At 37.9% G+C, this 24,129-nt stretch overlaps 1 protein-coding gene and 1 non-coding gene across 10 annotated transcripts in view; both read left to right on the top strand.

The window, feature by feature from the left end:
• Nucleotides 1-21,459, top strand: part of HNRNPR (heterogeneous nuclear ribonucleoprotein R) — a 34,767-nt gene extending 13,308 nt beyond the window's left edge. For 3 of the 9 annotated variants that reach the window (XM_009201520.3, XM_009201525.3, XM_009201529.3), the window contains 6 exons: nt 7,250-7,426; nt 9,236-9,371; nt 12,512-12,726; nt 17,536-17,685; nt 19,901-20,022; nt 20,160-21,443. In XM_009201520.3, coding sequence (XP_009199784.1) covers nt 7,250-7,426; nt 9,236-9,371; nt 12,512-12,726; nt 17,536-17,685; nt 19,901-20,022; nt 20,160-20,772 — 1,413 coding nt within the window. In that variant the 3' untranslated portion in view covers nt 20,773-21,443. Of the gene's footprint in view, nt 1-7,249; nt 7,427-9,235; nt 9,372-12,511; nt 12,727-17,535; nt 17,686-19,900; nt 20,023-20,159 lie in introns of all 9 variants that reach the window. The other 6 variants (XM_003891303.4, XM_003891302.5, XM_009201527.3 and 3 more) reach the window with 5 other exon arrangements.
• LOC116271965 lies at nt 3,465-3,569 on the top strand. The gene has a single exon (XR_004180697.1). It is a non-coding gene; the product is annotated as a U6 spliceosomal RNA (small nuclear RNA).
• Nucleotides 21,460-24,129: the final 2,670 nt, after the last annotated feature.

Raw genomic sequence — 24,129 nt, 5'->3', positions numbered from 1 at the left:
CTCAGACTCTTGATCTCACGATCTACCCGCCTCAGCCTCCCAAAGTGCTGAGATTACAGAGGTGAGCCACCTCGCCTGGCCAAGTTCTGTTTTTATTTGTTTCCATTACTATAAGCAGGATTCATGGAGGTCATGACTGTATATAATAAATTCTTATCTGTTTGCAGAGTGTACCACTGATGTTTTGCAGAGTAATGAAAAGAAATGGTAGATTGAGATCTTATTCTTTGGCTTGTTCATGGTGGTGAAGAACCCCAGTGTATTTAACAGAGACCTAAAGTATATGACTTTGTGGCAGCTGAATTTTATTATGTGTGAGAAACTGATACATTTGCAAGATAGCAAATGTAAGTAGGAGCTAGATAATGTAAGAATCCTAATTGATAACCAGAAGACTCTGTTGACTGGGTGTGGTGGCTCATGCTTGTAATCCTAGCATTTCAGGAGGCTTGAGGCAGGAGAATCATTTGAACTCAGGTGTTTGAGACCCACCTGGCTAACATAGGGAGACCCCGTCTCTATAAAAAATAAAAAATCAGCCGGGCCTGGCGGCATGCGCACAACTGTGGCCTCAGCTACTTGGGAGGCTGAGTTGAAAAGATCAGTTGAGTCTGGAGGTCAAGACTACGGTGAGCTGTTATTGCGCCGCTGTACTCCAGCCTGGGTGACAGAGCAAGTACCTTGTCTCAAAAAAAGAAAAGACTGTTGGATGACTTGGTTACTTCCTTTATTACTGTTGAAGTACTTGATGGATAAATTGTAGACAGCTAAAACTTTTTCTGGGTCTTCATGGCTGATGAGTGAAGAAAGAAGTGTTATTATGGTATTCACTAGATTCTGTTGGTTCCGAAAAGGGAGGAGGGTTACCTGCAGATGACTGAGTGCTTGCTCTGAAAGGGCTCACATGGATCCAGAATGACTCAGGACTAAAAAGTTAATAAAAGGAAAGTATTCCTATTTCATTTTAGTTAATTAAAAATTGAGCTTAAAAACTTTAAAAGAAGGCCGGGCGCGGTGGCTCAAGCCTGTAATCCCAGCACTTTGGGAGGCCGAGATGGGCGGATCACGAGGTCAGGAGATCGAGACCATCCTGGCTAACCCGGTGAAACCCCGTCTCTACTAAAAAAATATAAAAAACTAGCCGGGCGAGGTGGCGGGCGCCTGTAGTCCCAGCTACTCCGGAGGCTGAGGCAGGAGAATGGCGTAAACCCGGGAGGCGGAGCTTGCAGTGAGCTGAGATCCGGCCACTGCACTCCAGCCTGGGCGACAGAGCGAGACTCTGTCTAAAAAAAAAAAAAAAAAAAACTTTAAAAGGAACAGTGCTGAATTAGTTTTTGAAAACTTTAGCCTTTTAAATTCTTTTTAGGTCCTAAGTTAAATTGATCTTGAAATGAAGATATTCCTGTTTCTTAGATAAACTAGTGTTTTCAATTCGTGGTCTGTTTCTTCACAGACTCACATGACTATAGTATTGGGGACTTTATTGGCCACAGATTTGTTGATGTTTCTTCTATATTTATTTATTTATAAAAAGAAGGTCTCACTCTTGCCCAGGCTGGAGTACAGTGGCACAATCGTAGCTCACTGCAACCTCAAACTCCTGGGCTTAGGGGAACCTCGTGCCTAAGCTTCCCAAGTAACTGGGACTACAGGTACATGGCACCACACTGAACCAATTTTTAAAATTTTTTATAGAGGCAGGGTCTTGCTTTGTTGCTCAGGCTGGTCTCAAACTCCTGGGCTCAAGGAATCCTCCTGCCTTGGCCTCCTTGAGCGTTGAGTTTACAAGTGTGAGTCACCATGCCCAGCCCACATGAGGAAGTTGAGACTCATTGCTTAAGAAACTTGGCCAGGTGCCGTGACTCATGCCTGTAATCCCAAAACTTTGGGAGGCTGAGGCTGGCAGATCACTTGAGGTCAGGAGTTCGAGACCAGCCTGGCCAACATGGTGAAACCCCATCTCTACTAAAAATACAAAAATTAGCCAGGCTTGGTGGCACATGCCTGTAATCCCGGCTACTCAGGAAGCCGACACAGGAGAATTGCTTGAATTCGGGAGGCAGAGGTTGCAGTGAGCTGAGATGGCGCCACTGCACTACAGCCTGGGCGACAAAGCGAGATGGCATCTCAAAAACAACAACAACAACAAGAACAAAACTTGCTCAAGGTAACTAAAATGTAGATTTGAATCGCATATAACTGAAAACTCACTGTTGCTCACATTCTTATCACCTGCATAGCCATCACCCTACTATACCAGGCCACTTTCATCTCTTTCCCAGATTGCCCTGTTCACCTGACTGGTCAGCCTGTTTCTCCACACAATCCATTTTCTACCCAGTCGCTGAAGTGTATCTTTTAGAACATAAGTCATACCCAGTCATTTTTCTGCATTAAACTCTCTGATGGCTTCCCAACACATCTGGGAGCAGAAATGCCTAACCATGGTTTAACTTACTCTGGCCCCGTTCTCTGTTTTCCACCCACTGTCACTTTTATTCTGGCCACTGGCCTGTGTGCTGTTCTTCAGATATGTTGAGTGTACTCCCGTCTCACATCTCACAGCCTTTTGTACTTGTTCCCTCAACTTGGAATGCTCTTTCTTCAGATTTCTTTTTTCTTTTCTTTTTTTTTTTTTTTGAAACAGAGTCTTGCTCTGTTTCTCAGGCTAGTCTAGAACTCCTGGCGGGCCTCAAGTGATACTTCTGCCTTGGCCTCCCAAAGTGCATGAGACAGTGCCCCCTCACCTTCCTCAGATTTTTACTTAATTTTCTCTTAGATCTCAGCTCAAATTTACCCCTGTAGGGAAGCCCTCCTAGTGAAAACACAGCCCCATCATTTATCCCCTCTTCCTGTTTTTTCATTCTTCTTAACATTTAATACCTCTTAAAATCATATAATCACTATGTATTTATTTATTTAAGACAGAGTTTCACTCTGTTGCCTAGGCTGGAGTGCCATGGCGTGATCTCCACTCACTGCAACCTCCACCTCCCTGGTTCAAGTGATTCTTCTGCCTTAGCCTCCCGAGTAGCTGGGATTACAGGCTTGTGCCACCATACCTGGCTAATTTTTGAATTTTTAGTTACAGACAGGGTTTCACCGTATTTGCCAGGCTGGTCTCAAACTCCTGACTTCAAGTGATCTGCCCACCTCGACCTCCCAAAGTGCTAGGATTGCACACATGAGCACCATGCATGACCCATATTGTTTACTTTTTTTATTTTTGTCTGTCTCTCTCAGTAGAATATAAACTTCATTAATGCCTAGACCTTGTCTGTGGTAGTCACTATATTTCTAAAATCTAGAAAAATATATGGCACATGAGTCCAAGGTATGTCTAATTCCTTGTCTCATGAAAGATTTGTATTATACAAGTTCTGAGTAGGGCGGGAGCCATGTGTTTGTATAGGCTAGGCATTTACATGGAGCAGCTTCAAGCAGGTACTTTAAAGATTAATTGGGTGCTCGCTTCGGCAGCACATATGCTAAAATTGGAACGATACAGAGAAGATAGCAGGCCACTGCGCAAGGATGACATGCAAATTCATGGAGCATTCCATATTTTTACTAGAAATACCATTTGACCCAGCTATCCCATTACTGGGTGTATGCCCAAAAGATTATAAATCATGCTGCTATAAAGACACATGCACACGTATGTTTATTGCGGCACTATTCACAATAGCAAAGACTTAGAACCAACCCAAATGCCCATCAATGATAGACTGGATTAAGAAAATTGTGGCACATATATACCATGGAATACTATGCAGCCATAAAAAAGGACGAGTTCATGTCCTTTGTAGGGACATGGATGAAGCTGGAAACCATCATTCTCAGCAAACTATCACAAGGACAAAAAACCAAACACCGTATGTTCTCACTCATAGGTGGGAATTGAACAATGAGAACACTTGGACACAGGAAGGGGAACATCACACACCGGGACCTGTTGTGGGGTGGGGGGAGGGGGGAGGGATAGCATTAGGAGATATACCTAAGGTAAATGATGAATTAATGGGTGCAGCACACCAACATGGCACATGTATGCATATGTAATGAACCTGCACGTTGTGTACATGTACCCTAGAACTTAAAGTATAATAATAATAATAAAGTATAATAATAATAAAAGATTAATTGGATATGGGTGATAATGGGAGGAATTGAAAACATCTGAGATGTCTGTTTATAGAAGTAGTTCCTCAGTCACCTGGAGGTGGGGGCTATGAGGGGAGAGAAACAGAAATTATAGTCTTCTAAAGGTAGATGGGGGCAATCAGAGGAGCCAGTTGACAAGGCTGGGTTTTAATCGTTTTGATTTTTAGAAAAAATCATTTGTTACAAACATGTCTTCATCATAGATTTCAAGGTACAAAAATGAGGTTGGTAAAGTATTCTGAATACTTAAGGGAAGAAAAGTTTTGATGGTGGCGGTTGCATCACCAGTGTTAATACTTGTAGAGAAGGCAAGGATGATGAGAACTGAGGGGGAAAAGACCTTTTTTTTTTTTTTTTTCCTGAGACAGTTTCACTCTTGTCGCCCCGGCTGGAGCGCAGTGGCATGATCTCAGCTCGCTGCAATCTCCGCCTCCCAGGTTCAAGCAATTCTCCTGCCTCAGCCTCCCAAGTAGCTGGGATTACAGGCGCCTGCCACCATGCCTGCCCAATTTTTGTATTTTTAGTAGAGATGGGGTTTTACCATGTTGGCCAGGCTGGTCTTGAACTCCTGACCTCAGGTATTCCGCCCAAAGTGCTGGGATTACAGGCATAAGCCACTGTGCCTGGCCCGGAAAAAGACTTTTGAATTTGGTTATTAGAAGTTTATTAGTGACATCTGGGTACACAGTTCGAGTTAGAGGAAGAAGCCAATTATAGAGGGTTAAAGAGAACATAGATGCCGTGTATTCTTCCGAGTATGTTTTTGTTAGAAAGATGGTTCTGCAGGGACATCACTTAAATCACATATAACAGTATCTTGTATCCCTAATTGTCATGATGCCATAGATGTCTTATTTATACTTCTCTTTGGCTTCACGGTATTAAGCATGTAGTAGATGTGTTGAAAATAATGACTGTGTGAGTGAAAAAAAAACGTACAGATGGTGTGTTCGAAACAGGCCAGGTGCAGTGGCTCATGCCTGTAATCCCAGCACTTTGGAGGGCCAAAACAGGAAGATCACTTGAGCCCAGGAGTTCGAGACCACCCTGGGCATCATAGCGAGAGCCTCTCTTACCCCCAACCCCCACCTCCAGATATTAGCTGGGCATAATGGAAAGAGCCCGTTGTTCCCGCTACTTGAGAGGCTGAGGTGGGACGATTACTTGAGTCTGGGAGTATGAGGCTGTAGTGAGCCATGATCATGCCACTATGCTGCAGCCTGGGCAACAAGGTGAGACCCAGTCTCAAAAACAAGCCAAACCTTTATCAGTGAAAGGAAATAAATACAATACAAGCTAAAGTGAGGGGTGTGTTGTTGTATTTTGTTTATGGATTGTTTGGAGACAGGAGGGAACCAGTGGGAAGGGAAGGATGGTACTGAGCAAAATATGAGAGTTGAAGGAATAACGGTTCGCAGTTGTTTCCAGAAAGTGGTAAGAAGAAATGGGCTTATTTATTGGGGTTAAGGAGTTAACCTTAGAAAGGAGGTAGATCTCTTTCTCTGAGGTGTGATAGAAGTGAAAGTAGACATAGTGAGAGGTAAGAATATGAAGAAACCAGTGACTTTCTCAGGTGATATCCTTAGGATGAGGTTTAGTGAATGAGGATTGGGGACCTTAAGGAGGTAGAAGAATTGCAATAACTATTGTGTGAGAATCATGCTAAGGAGTCAAAAGAATTCCTCAAGTTTTACCAGATAGCAGTGAAAGTGAGTCTTGATTATTTTGGAAAGGATTATCTCTAGATAGTACATCTGTTGTAGAGCTTAACTTCAGAAACTTAATGTCCATAATAATGTCGGCATATTTTGGATTGGATTGCTGTTACTACTTTATTATTTACCTATTATTCCAGCTATTTTTCAGACTGTGAAATGGTGGTGTAGATGAGTTTCACTAGAAAACTTGTCATGCAAATACTAATTTTACTCATTCAGACTTTGTGGATTACAAATGTTTTAACATAAAACTTTTTTTAAAATTTTATTTATTTTTTTTTTTGAGATGGAGTCTCCCTCTGTTGCCCAGGCTGGAGTGCAGTGACACGATCTCGGCTCACTGCAAGCTCCGCCTCTCGGGTTCACGCCATTCTCCTGCCTCAGCCTCCCGAGTAGCTGGGACTACAGGCACCTGCCACCATGCCCAGCTAATGTTTTGTGTTTTTAGTAGAGACAGGGTTTCACCGTGTTAGCCAGGATGGTCTCGATCTCCTGACCTCATGATCCGCCCACCTCAGCCTCCAGAGTGCTGGGATTACAGGCGTGAGCCACCACACCCAGGCAACATAAAACATTTTTAATGTTGCTTACATTGGAGGAACTTGAAGAAAATTATAATCTGGTATCAAATGAGGATTTTTGACTATATACTTTTTAATTTGTTGTTGTATATTATAATTTAATCCTATATAATTTGTAATTGAAGATCAGAAATTCTTCAAAGGTGAAGAGATGTTTTTCATACCTTAAAATTTAATATTTAATATCTGGGTAGAGAAAGGAATAGATTGAAGCACTGGAGTTTCTGAAAAATACTGAGGTTGCTTTTTAAGTAGTAAAGATTTTAGAGTTGAGATAACTTGAGGGCTATGTCAATCTTTTATTCAATTATTTTATTTTTATTTATTTTTAATTTATAAATTAATTTTTTTATTTTAAATTGTAGAAATGGGGTTTCACCATGTTGCCCAGGCTGGTTTTGAACTCCTGGACTCAAGTGATCCACCTTCCTCGGCCTCTTAAAGTGCTTGGATTACAGGCGTGAGCCGCTGCATCCAACCTCCTTTATTCTGTTTTTATGAGAACAAGTCAAGTTATAAAAATTTAAAAATTAGAGTTAATACAGATTTTACACTCTTATTAGTTTCCATTTTTCAAGAGACTGTTGTTCTTTGATAACCCTAAGGTCATTATAATAAAAATTAGGATTAGCTCTGCAAGTCAACTGTTAAGTTTCAGATTGTTTCCGTTCTTTCTTAACCATCTTCTTCTGCCCGCATCTTTAAAAAAAAAAAAAAAGACAGTAGGCTTTATGACTCTAAAATCAAATGCTTATGTTGGATTCTAATAAGGGGGTTTTATTTCAGGTGTTTGTAGGCAAAATACCAAGAGATTTATATGAGGATGAGTTGGTGCCCCTTTTTGAGAAGGCTGGACCCATTTGGGATCTGCGTCTTATGATGGATCCACTGTCTGGTCAGAATAGAGGGTATGCATTTATCACCTTCTGTGGAAAGGAAGCTGCACAGGAAGCCGTGAAACTGGTATGTGATAATTATCCACTGTCTAGCAAGTCACTATTTGAGGAAATAAACTTTAATTCAAAAATGTTTGTAGTTAACATTATTTTGATTCCTTCAGTTGTTGCTTTGAATATTTCTGTACTGACCAAGTTGGTATGTGACTTTTGCTTTTTTTCTGACTATAAAACTAAAAAAGAACTGAAAATACCCAAGAAGTAATGTTTTATAGAAAGTTTCCCATTGATTTAAGAAGTTATCTATTAGATTGATTAACATCAGAAGTTTCATATGAGTATTTGGCTTCGGGATTTCTGTTTTTTGGTTTTAGGCAAAAGGATATCAATTCTTGATGTTAAACTTTAGGATTCTTATAGTATAATGAAGGCTGGAATGGGCTGTGGGGAATGTAATAGTGGATGACAGTGACTTTTAGGATTCCATTCAGAAAATAGTTGTGAATCTGTTTTATTTTTATTACAGCCTATTCATATGATTTATTTCATATTTTCTAAGTGTATTTTTGTTCTTTCTTTATGTTTCTTGGCCCTTGAGTCTTCTCTGTCTTTAATCTTTCTCTCTCCTCCTCCTATTTATAGCCAGTCTCAGATTAATTTCCTTTCTTTAGAGCCTTTAACCACTTGGTGCTCATTTCAGACCAGTAGTAGTAGTAACAAAGTTCTGCAAATCAAATGTATCTTCACTCCTGCTGTATTTAAGACACAGCTATCTCAGTATCTTAAAATAACAATGTCATTTTTTTTTTGGCATACTCTTGCCTGACATCTGAGGGCCTCACTAAGTCTGGTTCTAGCCTTTCTAGATGATCAGCCTGTTTCATCATCAAGGCTTTTGGTTTCATTACTGGTGTCTGAATCAGTTCCACTCGTAGCTTGACCCAGATTGTAGTTTTTATTATGGATTTTTCCTTCAAACTTGTTTATTTAATATTAAGTTTTCATTTTTGGCAACATATGATTTTCTTTTTAATACTCATATCTCTTAGTAAACTAATAGTTAAATAATATTAAAGTATAAGAAGCTAAAATTGGCCAGATGTGGTGGCTCACGCCTGTAATCCCAGCACTTTGGGATGCCGAGACAGGTGGGATCACCTGAGGTCAGGAGTCAAGATCAGCCTGGCCAACATGGTGAAACCCCGTCTCTACTAAAAATACAAAAATTAGCTGGGCGTGGTGGTGCACGCCTGTAGTCCCAGCTACTTGGGAGGCTGAGGCAGGAGAATCACTTTAACCCGGGAGGTGGAGGTTGCAGTGAGCAAAGATTGTGCTACTGCCCTCTAGCCTGGACGACAGAGCGAGACTCAGTCTTAAAATTTAAAAAAAAGGCTAAAATTTGTCAAGAAAATCTACTGTAGTGATTTAAATAAAACACTTTTTGAAAATATTGTGTTTGGTAGACAATTTAAAACTATATATTTAGAATTCTGTGACTTCTGTAGAATTTGGAATTTTTCTAATCCAATTTACATTTCCAAGGACCCTGAATGATCAGTCTCAGGTATTTTTTTCTGAAAAATCTGTGGGAAAACGTTTTCAGATAGATAAAATTAAAATATGAAATAAGATACTTTAAACAATAAAGTGAGTCATTTTTATATGGAAGAGTAGTGAAGGTTAACAAAACCAAACTAAAACAAGAGACTGTGACAAGTTTAAAGTATACATTCATATTATGGAAAGCATGAGGGAGCTTGGTGAGTTGATGAAGCAGGGAGCATTTGGCCTTAAATTGTTGAATTTTTTTAGATTAAGATCAGTTGTCCTGAGTTTGGGGTGGTTTTGGGGTCTCTGGTTCTTTTCTTCATTGCAGTGTGACAGCTATGAAATTCGCCCTGGTAAACACCTTGGAGTGTGCATTTCTGTGGCAAACAACAGACTTTTTGTTGGATCCATTCCGAAGAATAAGACTAAAGAAAACATTTTGGAAGAATTCAGTAAAGTCACAGGTAAAACAAAAATGTATTTAGAAATTACTTTTGCGAAATGTGTTATACTACTTATAAGTGCTCACAAAAACTGAGGGATTGTATGTATTAAATTAAGAATTCAGGTCTTCGGTGTCTAAATTGCTTCCTTTCTGCTTTATAGTGGTTTGGATTTAAACAAATTCCCTTATATCCTTCATTTCTTGGAATGTCCCCTTCACTTCTTTGTCTTAATTGAACCTTGGCTTTTGCTGGAGCTTTTGCTCTATAGCCTTCAAGTGAATGCTTTTTTCCCCCTTGACAGTTAGTGTATTTTAGGACCAAGAGAATGAAAGTTTTTACTCCCTCCCTGTTGCCTTGTCTAGATCAGATATTTTGTTTATTTGTTTGTTTTTTGAGACGGAGTTTTGCTCTTATTGCCTAGGCTGGAGTGCAATGGTGCTATCTTGGCTCACTGCAAGCCTCCTTGGTTCAAGCAATTCTCCTGCCTCAGGCTTCCAGGTAGCTGGGACTACAGGCATGCACCACCACGCCCGGCTAATTTTGTATTTTTAGTAGAGATAGGGTTTCTCCATGTTGGTCAGGCTGGTCTCGAACTCCCAACCTTTGGTGATCCGCTTGCCTTGGCCTCCCAAAGTGTCAGGATTACAGGCGTGAGCCACTGTGCCTGGCCGATCAGATTTTTTAAAATATCCAATTCTAAATCCATGGAATTGATTGAGAAGTAGATTTTATATCGTAGTTCTGTACACATTTATATATAACTGAAACAATTTAACAAAACTGTACTTTTATTTATTATACATGATTTATTTTGATACTTCTTATTCTATTTCATTTTTTAAAATACCAGTTGTGATCTAATACTACCTATGATTTAAAAACACTGCGTTAGACCACTGCCTCCCCTTGTAAAAACTACTATTCCTTTACATTTTTATCATTCAGACAAATGCTTTCCCTTTTGTTGAAGCTGTCAATCATTGCTCTTCTGGTTTCAGCCTTTCATTAATCTAAAGATTGCTTCTGGCTCACTATCTTCCTCTTCTGCCCTAAATTAACTTATTTCTAGTACCTTTAACATCTACATTGGTGAACCATCCAGGGCTTTAGACTCCTACCTATTTCTGTGATTACCTCATCTTTAGTCCTTTACTTCAGCTCCACTATATCCAGATTACATTCTGGATCTAGGCACCAGAAATTCTGTGCACTTTAAACTCTTAATTTCTAGCGTCTCACTTTGTAACCACTGCCACCATCCACTATATTGTGTTGTCAAATACCCCTGTTGGCACAATTCTTTGACCTCATCACTTTATTATCTATATCTCCTTCTGGCTTCATGATCATTTATTCATTCTTTCAGCAGGTGTTTATTAAAGTTTCTGTTAAGTGCTGGCATTGTGCTATGTGCCTGGGATACATTGGTGGCTAAGAGACATATTCTCTGCTTTCATAGATCCTATATGGTGGGAAAGGAGATAAGACCAAGAATATAAATAATAAAAATTAAAGGAATATTTAGACATTGTAATAAGACACTGAAGCAGGAAATATAGGATATTTAGTTAAAGAATAGCTACTATCCCTGTTTGGATGGTTCTGGAAGACTTTTCTGATAAGATGACATGTCAGCCAGCACCTGAAGGATGAAGAAGATGTAGCATACAAAAAGCAAAAGGAAGTGCATTCCAAGGCAGCAACACATGCCAAGGTTCCAAGGCAAGAAAGAAGTCAGTATATTACAGTAACTGAGGAGACTAGTGTTATTAAAAGGTAGAATTAGGAATATAATTGTATGAAATGAAGTAGGCAGGGCTTCTGTAGGCCATGTAAGGAGTTGGGTTTTTATTGTATATATAATGAGAAGGCATTTAAAAGTTTTAAGCAGGAAATAACACCTGTTTCATGTTTATGGGATATTATTCCTACTGCTGTGTGGATAGGGACTTGGAGAGAAGGGGCATGAGTGGAAGCTGATAGATTAGTTGAAGCTGTCATACTAGTACAGATAGAGGATTAGACTAGCGTAATAGCAGTGGAGATAGAAAGAAGTAAATGAGTTTGGAATTGGTTAGGAGAGATGAAGTAAAGGAAGAAATCAAGAATGTCTAACCAATTTCTGGCTTCAGAACCAGGTGGATGGCACTGTTTATTAGATAGGAAGTCTAGGGAAGGCAGATTTTGGCCATGGTGGTTCAGTTTTGGACATGTTAAATTTGCGATTCTAAGACATCAAAGAGGATACATCAGGTAAGAACATAGGCACATCTAGAGCTTAGAGAAGTCTGGGCTAGGAAAAAAATCTAAGCATTTGTAAGGGTATAGATAACATTTAAAAATAGGGCTAGCTGACATTATTCAGAAAGAACACATATGGAAAGATAAGGGCAAAGGACTAAGACCAGAGGAACACTAATATTTAGTGATCACTTCCATTCTTGGTTAAAGATAGTAACTTTTAAGTTAGCTTGGCCATGATTAGTTGTCAAAAGTTGGGCCGGGCGCGGTGGCTCAAGCCTGTAATCCCAGCACTTTGGGAGGCCGAGACGGGCGGATCACGAGGTCAGGAGATCGAGACCATCCTGGCTAACACAGTGAAACCCCGTCTGTACTAAAAAATACAAAAAAAACTTAGCCGGGCGAGGTGGCAGGCGCCTGTAGTCCCAGCTACTCGGGAGGCTGAGGCAGGAGAATGGCGTGAACCCGGGAGGCGGAGCTTGCAGTGAGCTGAGATCCGGCCACTGCACTCCAGCCTGGGTGACAGAGCGAGACTCCGTCTCAAAAAAAAAAAAAAAAAGTTAGTTCTCTTGGGTTTATGTTAATCGTTTTGTTTTTAAGATCCTTGTTAGTGCTTTTATAGTCATGTTATATCAAACGCTCTAAAATATTGTAGCATGTTAAATGTCAGAATACAGTAGTTAGATTTGTTGTATATGGCTATACCTTAAGAACCCCTAAAATTAAAAAGGAACATCAAATACTGTCCCAAACCCCATATCTGATTATGTTGATTTAATTGTCTACTAATTGTCTACAAAGTTAGTGACTCATTTTGAGGCTGCGTCACTTATTTTTTGCTCATCGTCAAGCGGATTTAGGTCTGCCTAATCGCTAGATGTGTGGTGGATGCTTTTGGCTTATATATCTGGCTGTTGGTTTAACAGAGGGTTTGGTGGACGTTATTCTCTATCATCAACCCGATGACAAAAAGAAGAATCGGGGGTTCTGCTTCCTTGAATATGAGGATCACAAGTCAGCAGCACAAGCCAGACGCCGGCTGATGAGTGGAAAAGTAAAAGTGTGGGGAAATGTAGTTACAGTTGAATGGGCTGACCCTGTGGAAGAACCAGATCCAGAAGTCATGGCTAAGGTAAATACAGTTGCTTGGAGTGGGCATAGGGTCATCATTTAAATTTTGTACTCAGAATGAAGCTCAAATATTTTGAGTTTTATGATAAATAGAAATTGTAGCTTTAGACTTTAACTGTTTGGCAAGGAGCAGCTTTAACACTAAAGTTAACAGCCTGTGTTGGTATCCAGGAATTTCCATTAACCATCCCTTTTCCTGCAGATTAAATGTGCAAAAGGAACTGAAATGAAATTCCTTCAATTAAGTATTTTCATACACACTGGGTATTTGTTTAGTGCTCGGCACTGTGAGGGATAGAGGTTTTTTTTTTTTTTAAAGGTCTTGAGTAAAGTGAGAAGTAATGTTTTGGAGATTATAAATTATAATCTTCATTGACTATATATTATGCCTTATTACTTGGCTGTGAATTATGTTTTATTTAGATTTATAGCTGGTTTTTCTTTTTTTAAGCTTTTTTTTAATTTTTATTTTTTATTTTATTTATTATTATTACTTTTTGAGACGAAGTCTTGCTATGTCGCCCAGGCTGGAGTGCAGTGGTGCGATCTCGGCTCACTGCAACCTCCACCTCCCGGGTTCAAGCGATTCTCCTGCCTCAGCCTCCCGAGTAGCTGGGACTATAGGCGCCTGCCACCATGCCTGGCTAAATTTTGTATTTTTAGTAGAGACAGCATTTCGCCATATTGGCCAGGCTGGTCTCGAACTCCTGACCTCGTGATCTGCCTGCCTTGGCCTCCTAAAGTGCTGGGATTACAGGCGTGAGCCACCGCACCCCGCCTGTTTTAAATGATCAAGTTCCATTAGTGTATTGTCCCCATGAAGAAAGGCAAAAGATTGTCGTGTTTGCTCTTATTCGTTAGTGGCAAAATATGCATGGCAAGTCCTGAAAAGGGCACTCAATTCCCTCCTAATTCCTGTGCTTGCATTGCCAGGATCTTAATAGTGGTGCCATGAGTACTGGTTCTTAATTTTTCCTTTGGGCGACTCCTGGGACACATCACAGTTGCATTTCTTTTGTTTTTTGAGATGGAGTCTCGCTGTGTCTTCCAGGCTGGAGTGCAGTGGCGGATCTCAGCTCACTGCAAGCTCCGCCTCCCGGGTTCACGCCATTCTCCTGCCTCAGCCTCCCGAGTAGCTGGGACTACAGGCGCCTGCCACCACACCTGGCTAATTTTTTGTATTTTTAGTAGAGACAGCGTTTCACCGTGTTAACTAGGGTGGCCTTAATTTCCTGACCTCGTGATCTGCCCTTCTTGGCCTCTCAGAGTGCTGGGATTACAGGCGTGAGTCACCGCGACTGGCCTCAGAGTTGCATTTCTGCTGCTTAAAATGAGCTCTTGAGCATTTTAATTGTATCTTCCCTTCACAGGGAGGCAGCAACTCTGAATGGCCATGAGTTAATGGTTGGATTCTTCTTGATAAGTCAGAAGTCAAGGTTTTTATTCCAGAATTTGAGGAGGCAAACCCTTGCTCTAAATAGTTTGGAGGAGAACCCTGGTTTATACTTGTATGGTAAAGTCTGTGTAGGCAATGACATCTTTGGGTTAAGCAGGTAAGATCTATTGAGAATGAACCAGAGAGGCTCTCAGAAGTGCTACTCAGTATCTTTTATCTCATATTCCTTGAGTAGATGGGTAAGGGATAGAGAATTCAAATAGTTCTTAGTTTTTATTTTAATTTTTTACTAGCTTGATTTTGATTCCCATTGTTTCTTCTCCTAATACAACTATGACTTTGGGTAAACTACTAAACACGGATGTCATCTATTTTATTGAGCCTGGATCAGTCTCTAAAGATCACCACAAGTTTGAATCCACCTGTAGTAACTAAATAGCCTGTGTTGCTTTTTCTGTGAAAATATTTTAAAATAGCATTATAGATGTATTACGTATTATAAAAGAGGAATAAAATCCCATGAAAACCAAAAGTATAGCTTGTAATTTGCTTACCAGCCACTTTTCACATAACCTTTAGTAGCTGCTTAGACGGAAGTTCATCCTAATCTTTTTTTAGGGTTAGAAAACTTCAAGATTTTATTCTGGTAACTCCTTTTTCGTAAATCTAAAACAGGTTTTGGAATGAAAATGAGGCCTCCATAAACCTAGGATTAAATATTGTAGAGCCCTTTATTTTTTTATTTTATTTTATTTTTTTAAAGAGATTGGGCCTCATTATGTTGCCTAGGCTGGAGTGCAGTAGCTGCTTACGTGTGTAATCATAGCCCACTGCAGCCTTGAACTCCTGGGCTTAAGCGTTCCTCCCGCTTCAGCCTCCTAGGTAGCTTGGGACTACTGGTGCTTACAACTGCACCCAGCTCCTTTACTGTTTCCTAATTGAAAAGAAAAGTTTATCCATTTGAGTAAAGCTTCTGTTATTCACACTATCAATTTACAATTCACTGAAGATTTTTTTGCCAAGTTGGGTCAGTTTTACAATGTACCAAAACCTAAAAGCCTAAATATATGTCTCTTAAAGGGACCCTTTTTCCTGTTGAACATTTTAAACACAGTTTCAGTAAGTGATTTTGATATAGTATGTTAACGGTTTCATCATAGAAAATTCCATGTTGAATTTTTTTTAAAAGCAACTGAGCCAGTGGGAGTCTGTGTAACATAGAGATATGATAAATTGAGAATAATAAAGGGGATGGAGCATTTGTGAAAAATGTTAGTTTTTTTTTCCTCTTTAAATTAGTAACTTCTTATTAGATAGTCCTTTATCTGAAGCAACAAGTTGTTCAATATGTTAGTTTTTTATTTGGATAGGTACTATATTTTCTTAGTTTAAAAGTTATATAGAAAAGTATAGACAAAGAAATTTCCTTTCTGCCCCTATGCCTATGTCTACCAAATCCCCTTTGTCCCCTATAAGGCATCCAGTTTTAGTAGTTTCTGGTTTATCTTTTTAGTATTTCCTTAGGCAAATATGAATATACTTCCTTAATTCTTACATGAGTGGTAGTAATGTTGGCAGCCTACTACATTCACTGATCTACTTTTTGTTTATTCACCATCCTGTTTCATCAGCTCTGAGGAAATACACTATTATTATATGAACCACTAAGTAGTTATAAAACACTGCCAACTAAACTATGGCACAGTACTTGCTTATCACATTGACTGTAAGTTGTTTCTTTATTTCAGAGATGTAAAAACAGGAAAAACAGTGTACCCTGTCAATCTCTGTTAGCTCATAGAGCTCTTCTTCATTTTTTGGGTTTTTTTTTTGAGACGGAGCCTTGCTGTGTCACCCAGGCTGGAGTGCAGTGGTACAATCTTGGCTCACTGCAACCTCTGCCTCCCGGGTTCAAGCGATTCTCCTGCCTCAGCTTCCCGAGTAGCTGGGGTTATAGGTGCCTTCTACCACACCTGGCTTATTTTTGTATTTTCAGTAGAGACGGTGTTTCACCATGCTGGCCAGGCTGGTCTCGAACTCCCAACCTCAGGCAATCCGCCCACCTCGGCCTTCCAAAGTGCTGGGATTACAGGCGTGAGCCACTGTGCCCAGCCCTCTTCTTCAGTTTTTATGACTACATAGTAGTCTATTCTGTGGAGGTACTATAGTGTATTTAACCAGCTGGATATTGAATTGTTTCTGATCTTTTGCTCTTACAATGCTGGAATGAATACGTTTATGTTAGTTGATACAAGTGGAGATATATCTGTAGGATAGTTCTTAGGGGTAGAATTGTGGGCCAAAGGGTAAATACATCTGTAATTGTTAAGATACTGCCATATTCCTGTCTGTAGGAGATACACTATTTTACATTCCTACTAGCAAAATACAAGATAATTATTTTCCTCATTCTTGACAAAATAGTGTATGATCAAACTTTTGAACTTTGCCAACCTGATAACAAATGGTCTCAGTGCCATTAATGATTAATGATTTGCGTCTCTTACTATGAATGGTTTGAACTTTAAATATATTTTAAGAGCCATGTGTGTTTCTTTGTATGAACCACATATTCATGAATTTTGCCTATTTTTCTATTCAGTTGTTGAGCTTTTTCTTATTTTCTGGTTCTCTGATATAAAAGAGAGATTAGCTGTTTGTGATACATGTTGCAAATACCTCATCCATATTTATTGTCTTTGCTTACAGTATTTGTTGCAATATAGAAGTCATTTATTTTTATATATCATTCTTATGGCTCCTAGATTTTAAGTCATAAGGTCATCCCCACTCCAGTGTTACATGAAGGAATCATTCTTGTTCTGATACTTTCACAGTCCTCCCTCCACCCTTTTATTATTTAAATTTTCGATCTATTTGGAGTTTATCCTGGTGTATAGTGTAAGGCATGGACCAACTTTTCTCCTTTTTTCTAATTAACACTACCTGATTTAATGATTTAAGCATTATAGTTTGTTTATATTCGGTAGGGCCAGTCTCTAAATTTCACTCTTTTTTTTCCTGGTTATTCTTGTTTGTTTATTTTTTCATATGAACTTTTGAAAGTTATTCAGTTTTAGAGGAAAGAAACAGAAAAACTTGTTTTGAAAGGGACTTGGAGACCATGTTAAACTTGTTGATTAGCAATAATAATTATGTGTTGGTTCTTTGAAGGTTCTATTCAGTGTTAGGTGCTTTAATGACAACATAGGAGAAGGCAAGAACCAATAATTTTTATAAATTGGTGACTGATATCAGTGTCATTTTCCTAGCAATTTCTCGTACTACCTGTAACAACACTTTCAGCGCTTAATGTTTTAGAGGAGAAAAGCCTATGCTATGAAGACAGGAAGAAACACTTTTCAGGTAAAATTAAGTAGCCAATGACAGTTTTGTTTATTTGTTGCTTACTAGGTAAAAGTTTTGTTTGTGAGAAACTTGGCTACTACAGTGACAGAAGAAATATTGGAAAAGTCATTTTCTGAATTTGGAAAACTCGAAAGAGTAAAGAAGTTGAAAGATTATGCATTTGTTCATTTTGAAGACAGAGGAGCAGCTGTTAAGGTAGAAATTTTGAAATTTTGGTTCTTGATATTTGAATTTTGTTTCTGAAACCTGCCAAACACGTAAAGTAATGTTAAAAACTGAAGTAAAATTGACTGTTAGCTTTTGCTGAACTCTTTCTATTTAATCTCTGTTAAGTGGTAATAGTATAACAGATAAGACTCCATATTTCAAAGCCAGATTATTACTGAATTTGTGATCTTAGGCAAGTTATTTTTAATCTCTATTGTTTTGTAAGATTTGATAGCATGATGCCTTGGAAGTATTACAAGGTATAAAAATTAGCTGCTGTAAACACTAAATAGGTAATGAATATATTATAACTACTTAGTTTACCTCAGTTTGTGTACCTATGAAGGAAACTGAGTGGTGTACATGACTCATACAGTATTTGAGTAGATGTATGGTGATGAGGGTATGATTAGTTTTACCTTTATTTAATCATTTTAGAGTTAAAATAGCATTCACTATGTTTTACTGATTTCAGTAATTGTTAGAGCTATCTCTTGTGTATAATAGTTGATTTAGTCTTTGATGATAATGATAAGTATGAAGAAAGTATTTTCATATGGTATTTGGAACACAAAACCTGCTTTCTATTGACAGTGGGTTCGGACTATCTTTAATGGGTGAAATTTTCAGTTTCTTTTTCTTGTTCATCTCTCCTTCCTTGAGGGGATGGGAAGCAAGACAAAACACTACTAAAATCTTTTTTATGTTACTGGGAAGATAGATCCAGAATGCTTAGTGACACAGGCATGGTTCTTTTTTGGCATGTTTGGTTGGTGGGATACTACCACCTCTAATTTGAGCATTTTTTGGTTTTGTTTTTTGCCCAGGGTACTGCTTTTAAAACAGGCTTTCTAGAATCTCTGACTCGTTTATAGTTAATCGGCTTGCTCATTGATGGTAGCTAATTAATGAGGCAGTATTGTTCATAAAATTCATAACTTGTCCAAGATCACAAACTCAGTAATAATCTGGCTTTGAAGTATGGAATCTTATCTGTTATACTGTTACACTCTTATCTGTTAATGTGTGGCGTCTGAAATTTTTACTGGTATAGAATGCAGATAACTAATAATTTTATGCTTTCCAAATATTCCTCCTGACTCAACTGGTTTTAAATAACTGGTTGTCCTGATGGAAAATATTTATAGGATGGTTTGCCAAGGAAGCCTATTAAATTATAAAATATCTAGTCCAGGAACTGGGAGTCACCAGGATGGTCGGGGCAGAGAGTAGATGTTTCATTTTTTAATTTATGCCAGGAAGCTTTTGTAAACTTGTTTAGTTGCTTTTACTGAAGCAGTACAGGGAAAATTGCAATCTTGAGGACTAGTTTCATTTTTGTCTAGATACTTATAAATCACTAATAGCTCGTTATAAATAGAACATTTTTTTATGTGTGCCCAGAGTGGGGAAAGGTATAGGGAAACAAAAAATAAAATATGAGGAGGTGACATTTTGTTAGTGAGTACCTGAACCTTTTGATGTATGGCAGAGGTTGTTGGGTGGAACAACATGAACAAAGGGCTAGAACATGGAATGTTTGATTACTGCTTTCTACGTAATTGCTTGAGTCTTCATTAGTCCAGGCCTTTTCTGGCTCTGTACTTGAAACTGTTCAAGCAAAATACATTTCGAGTTAAGCATTGTGAGGGAAACCTAGGTTTTTTGTGTTGGTATCTTGAATTTTACAGATAATCTCACTCTGTAACCTCATTTGTGCTTCAGATCCTTGAAATTTTTGTATAAGAACAGTGTAAGACCTGTATGTTGTATGCTACATGTTTATTTAAAAATTCTAATCCTGAAAAGTTAATCTTTGGTTCGTATTAATATTGGCATTTTTCCCTGGTATGGATTTGCTTCTTTGGTGTGGATTTGCTTCTTTGGTATGGCTTATCTTTTAAGGAGTTAGTTATTTGGAATTAAGGAGCAGCAATAGGTGGCAGCCCTTTTACCTTTTAAAATACAGTATCAGGAGGTAGGTTTTGTTCTAAATGTCATTTACATATAAAAAGATAAGGTCAAGGGAAACGTATTTTCTTTGTGTTTGTGTTTAACTTTCTGGCTAGATTCACCTTTTGGCCATTTAAAATAATTGTGCAGTAAATTATTAAATATATTAAATGAGTCAAGTATGATAGCATGCACACTATATAAAACGTATAGCTTTATATCATAAAATAAATTTTTCAATTTTTTGTAGGCTATGGATGAAATGAATGGCAAAGAAATAGAAGGGGAAGAAATTGAAATAGTCTTAGCCAAGCCACCAGACAAGAAAAGGAAAGAGCGCCAAGCTGCTAGACAGGCCTCCAGAAGCACTGCGTGAGTCTACCTTTTAGTAGATATGTCTTTGGACAAGGAATCTCCATTTGATAATGGAGATCGGATTAATAAAACACAATCAGAGTCTTGAAGCAAACTGATTTGTTTTTTCTTTTCTCCCTTCCCTCCTTTGCTAGGTATGAAGATTATTACTACCACCCTCCTCCTCGCATGCCACCTCCAATTAGAGGTCGGGGTCGTGGTGGGGGGAGAGGTGGATATGGCTACCCTCCAGATTACTATGGCTATGAAGATTACTATGATGATTACTATGGTTATGATTATCACGACTATCGTGGAGGCTATGAAGATCCCTACTACGGCTATGATGATGGCTATGCAGTAAGAGGAAGAGGAGGAGGAAGGGGAGGGCGAGGTGCTCCACCACCACCAAGGGGGAGGGGAGCACCACCTCCAAGAGGTAGAGCTGGCTATTCACAGAGGGGGGCACCTTTGGGACCACCAAGAGGCTCTAGGGGTGGCAGAGGGGGTCCTGCTCAACAGCAGAGAGGCCGTGGTTCCCGTGGATCTCGGGGCAATCGTGGGGGCAATGTAGGAGGCAAGAGAAAGGCAGATGGGTACAACCAACCTGATTCCAAGCGTCGTCAGACCAACAACCAACAGAACTGGGGTTCCCAACCCATCGCTCAGCAGCCGCTTCAGCAAGGTGGTGACTATTCTGGTAACTATGGTTACAATAATGACAACCAGGAATTTTATCAGGATACTTATGGGCAACAGTGGAAGTAGACAAGTAAGGGCTTGAAAATGATACTGGCAAGATACGATTGGCTCTAGATCTACATTCTTCAAAAAAAAAAATTGGCTTAACTGTTTCATCTTTAAGTAGCATTTTGCTGCCATTTGTATTGGGCTGAAGAAATCACTATTGTGTATATACTCAAGTCTTTTTATTTTTCCTCTTTTCATAAATGCTCTTGGACATTATTGGGCTTGCAGAGTTCCCTTATTCTGGGGATTACAATGCTTTTATCGTTTCAGGCTTCATTTTAGCTTCAAAACAAGCTGGGCACACTGTTAAATCATGATTTTGCAGAACCTTTGGTTTTGGACAGTTTCATTTTTTTGGATTTGGGATAGATTACATAGGAGTATGGAGTATGCTGTAAATAAAAATACAAGCTAGTGCTTTGTCTTAGTAGTTTTAAGAAATTAAAGCAAACAAATTTAAGTTTTCTTGTATTGAAAATAACCTATGATTGTATGTTTTGCATTCCTAGAAGTAGGTTAACTGTGTTTTTAAATTGTTATAACTTCACACCTTTTTGAAATCTGCCCTACAAAATTTGTTTGGCTTAAACGTCAAAAGCCGTGACAATTTGTTCTTTGATGTGATTGTATTTCCAATTTCTTGTTCATGTAAGATTTCAATAAAACTAAAAAATCTATTCAAAACATTACCTATTTCAAATTCAATTGTGTCCTAAAACATTATTTTATTCGTAATCCTTGCAAGGAATATTGTTTTCAAAGTATAACTGCCTATGTGAGTGATCAAATTCATGCAAAATTTCTTGTCTATTCCAACATGTATTGTGGATATTAGACTGAGGATTAGTCTAAATTCAAGTATTTATTCCAATTAGCACTTCATTGATTGGTGTTCTCTCATAGTCTCTTCTAATTTTGAAATTTTATCTTTTATTTAAAAAAAAAAACAGGTTCATAGACTTTTGAGCATTCTTGCAGGCATTGGATAATTTGCGTTAAAACAAATAAAATGTGGCTGGGAAAGCAGACTGCAATCTATTTTGACCCACATTCTTTATAAGGGATAATTTGTGACTGAAGACCTTATTTGCTGGATAAGTGAATGTACATACAGGGAAAACTGTTAGTACTGTGGCGTCAATTGCACTGCGGACTTTAGTTTTAGTAAACGTGATTGTGACTACCATTTCAGTTACTGGTTTAGGAATATAATTTCCTATTACTATGTAAATTTGCTTTGAGAAACATTCATGCCTTGTAAGAGAGGCTTAAAAATATCCAGTAGTAATACCTCTGACTTTCTGTTAACATCTCGTTTATTTTTATTTATCTGCTATCCCTAATGCCTATATTTTTTGTTGGCCAAGACATAACATCTATTTCCCTATTTCCTTTTGAAATTCTGATTTATTCTAATGACTTTTTTGCTTGAGAATGAGAGGAACAAAATAATCTAAGCTTTATGGTACAGAAAAGTCTGAATCACTTTCAAATTACTATTAAGTTTTCCCCTCCATCTCATTCTTACGTGGTTCTCAAATGTTTTTATAATGATAAAAATATCAGAAGCCATTGGGGAATAATTAAAATGGATACACCATTATTCTGTGTTTTGTTCCTGTTTGGTGTCTTTGTGATAGGAATATTAGATTTCAAAATCATAAGCCACTTAATTCCGTGTAATCTTGGTTAGATCATACTGGGTTTCATGGCTTCTTTTCGTTTCAAATAAGATTAATATTTACTGATGAAAGTCAATATATTTCATTTCTTTTTCAAAGTACACTTATTACACAGTATAGTCATTTAACAGACCTTATTGATAGTTTTTTGGAAACTGATAAAGGAATTATGGTCTGTTGTTGTATGATAGTTTTGAGTTAACATGGGTATTTCTTTGGTAAGACAGATCCAGTTGTTTTTCTTATGCCCATGTAAGTAAAGACACCAAACATTCTTTAAATGCTGCTTTTAAACTTTGAAAATACAATTTGAAGTTGTAACTATGCATCTAATTAGACTTAAGTAAAATCCTGATTTTTTTCTTGGAAAGAACAAGCTCTACAAATAAAATTTGAGTTGTTTGTATTTCTTAATTAGGTGTTACAAGCTACAAAGTTGTCATAAAGAATCTTAAGAATGGGGATAGAAATGATTCTGAGAAAGCATAAACCCTCGCAAAAACTGTAAGATTAAAACTTGGGTTCCATGTCAAAATCCTTTCCTTTAATTGCAAATTATATTTTGAATTTTAAAGTGGCCACCTCCTCCTCTGTCCTTTTCACTAATTAAAAATATATTTGCAGAGGTACCCTTTAATTTTTGGTTTAGAGGTTTTGTGGCTATTTAAAATTGTAAAACATAATCCTATAAACATTAAAACTCAAGAGCTTTTCTTCTTTCATGTCTTATAAATTAACACTGTAGCAGCATTCAGAGAAAATAGATTCAGAGGTCAACTTTTCACATAAATAAATCTAACAGTGTAATATATAAACCTGAAAAATGTCAATTGAGGGAGGTCTTTATTCTAGATTGGCATTTTTAAAAAAATAGGTACAAATTATGAGTTCTAAGGAACTTGGTTTCTTGCTCTCCTGTCTTTCCATCTTTTTTGTTCCCCAAGCTAATTGATTTGGCTTTATTTATGAGCCTGTTACAGTAAAGTGTGTGTTGGGAAATATATTGAGGTGTAGAACTATTCTTTGTAGGTACCCTTGTGAGACTGATACAGATATGCTCCTCCCCATAATGGAATACTAATTTTTATTTGATCACTCATTTATAGCAGTTGCTTAAATGTATGTATTTATATGAAGGTATTTTAATTTTTAAGAGCAAAAAAGTTCTAATAAGTTTCCAGATTTCTAATAAATCCAGGTTTATTTGGTGAAAAGATAAGGAAAATGAGTTATGATTCTATAGTTTTTTTAAAAATGAATTCAGCATAATTGTTTTTCAGGTTTTTTTAGTTACTGGGGTTATTCTGCATAAGAAAGCCCAATGCTTTCTGATAGTAGGAGATAATTTTTCTCCCTTTTGACTTTGAAATCTGACTTAGGAGATGAATTCTTTTTAAACAGGTCAGCATGCAACAAAATAAATTATATATTTTAAATTTTAAAAGAGAAGGGACATAAAATTTCACTTCTAGCATAAAGCCATATAATATTATTCTTGAAACTCATTACATCATTTGCCTCCTGCCATTTGAATATAATCATACCTGCGTTTTATTAATTGTGTATTTGTAAAACCAAACCCTTCCAGTAAATACTTGCTATAAGGCTATTGCTAATTAGTTATCAAGGCTTCTAAATATGTTAAAACTTGTCATTTTGATTTTTCAAAGAGAATTTTATTATACTGAGCTAC

Source organism: Papio anubis, chromosome 1, assembly GCF_008728515.1.
Source record: "Papio anubis isolate 15944 chromosome 1, Panubis1.0, whole genome shotgun sequence".
NCBI classification, from domain to species: Eukaryota; Metazoa; Chordata; class Mammalia; order Primates; family Cercopithecidae; genus Papio; species Papio anubis.
The sequence above is the reverse complement of the archived record's forward strand: the minus strand, read 5'-3'. Positions and strand labels throughout refer to the sequence as shown.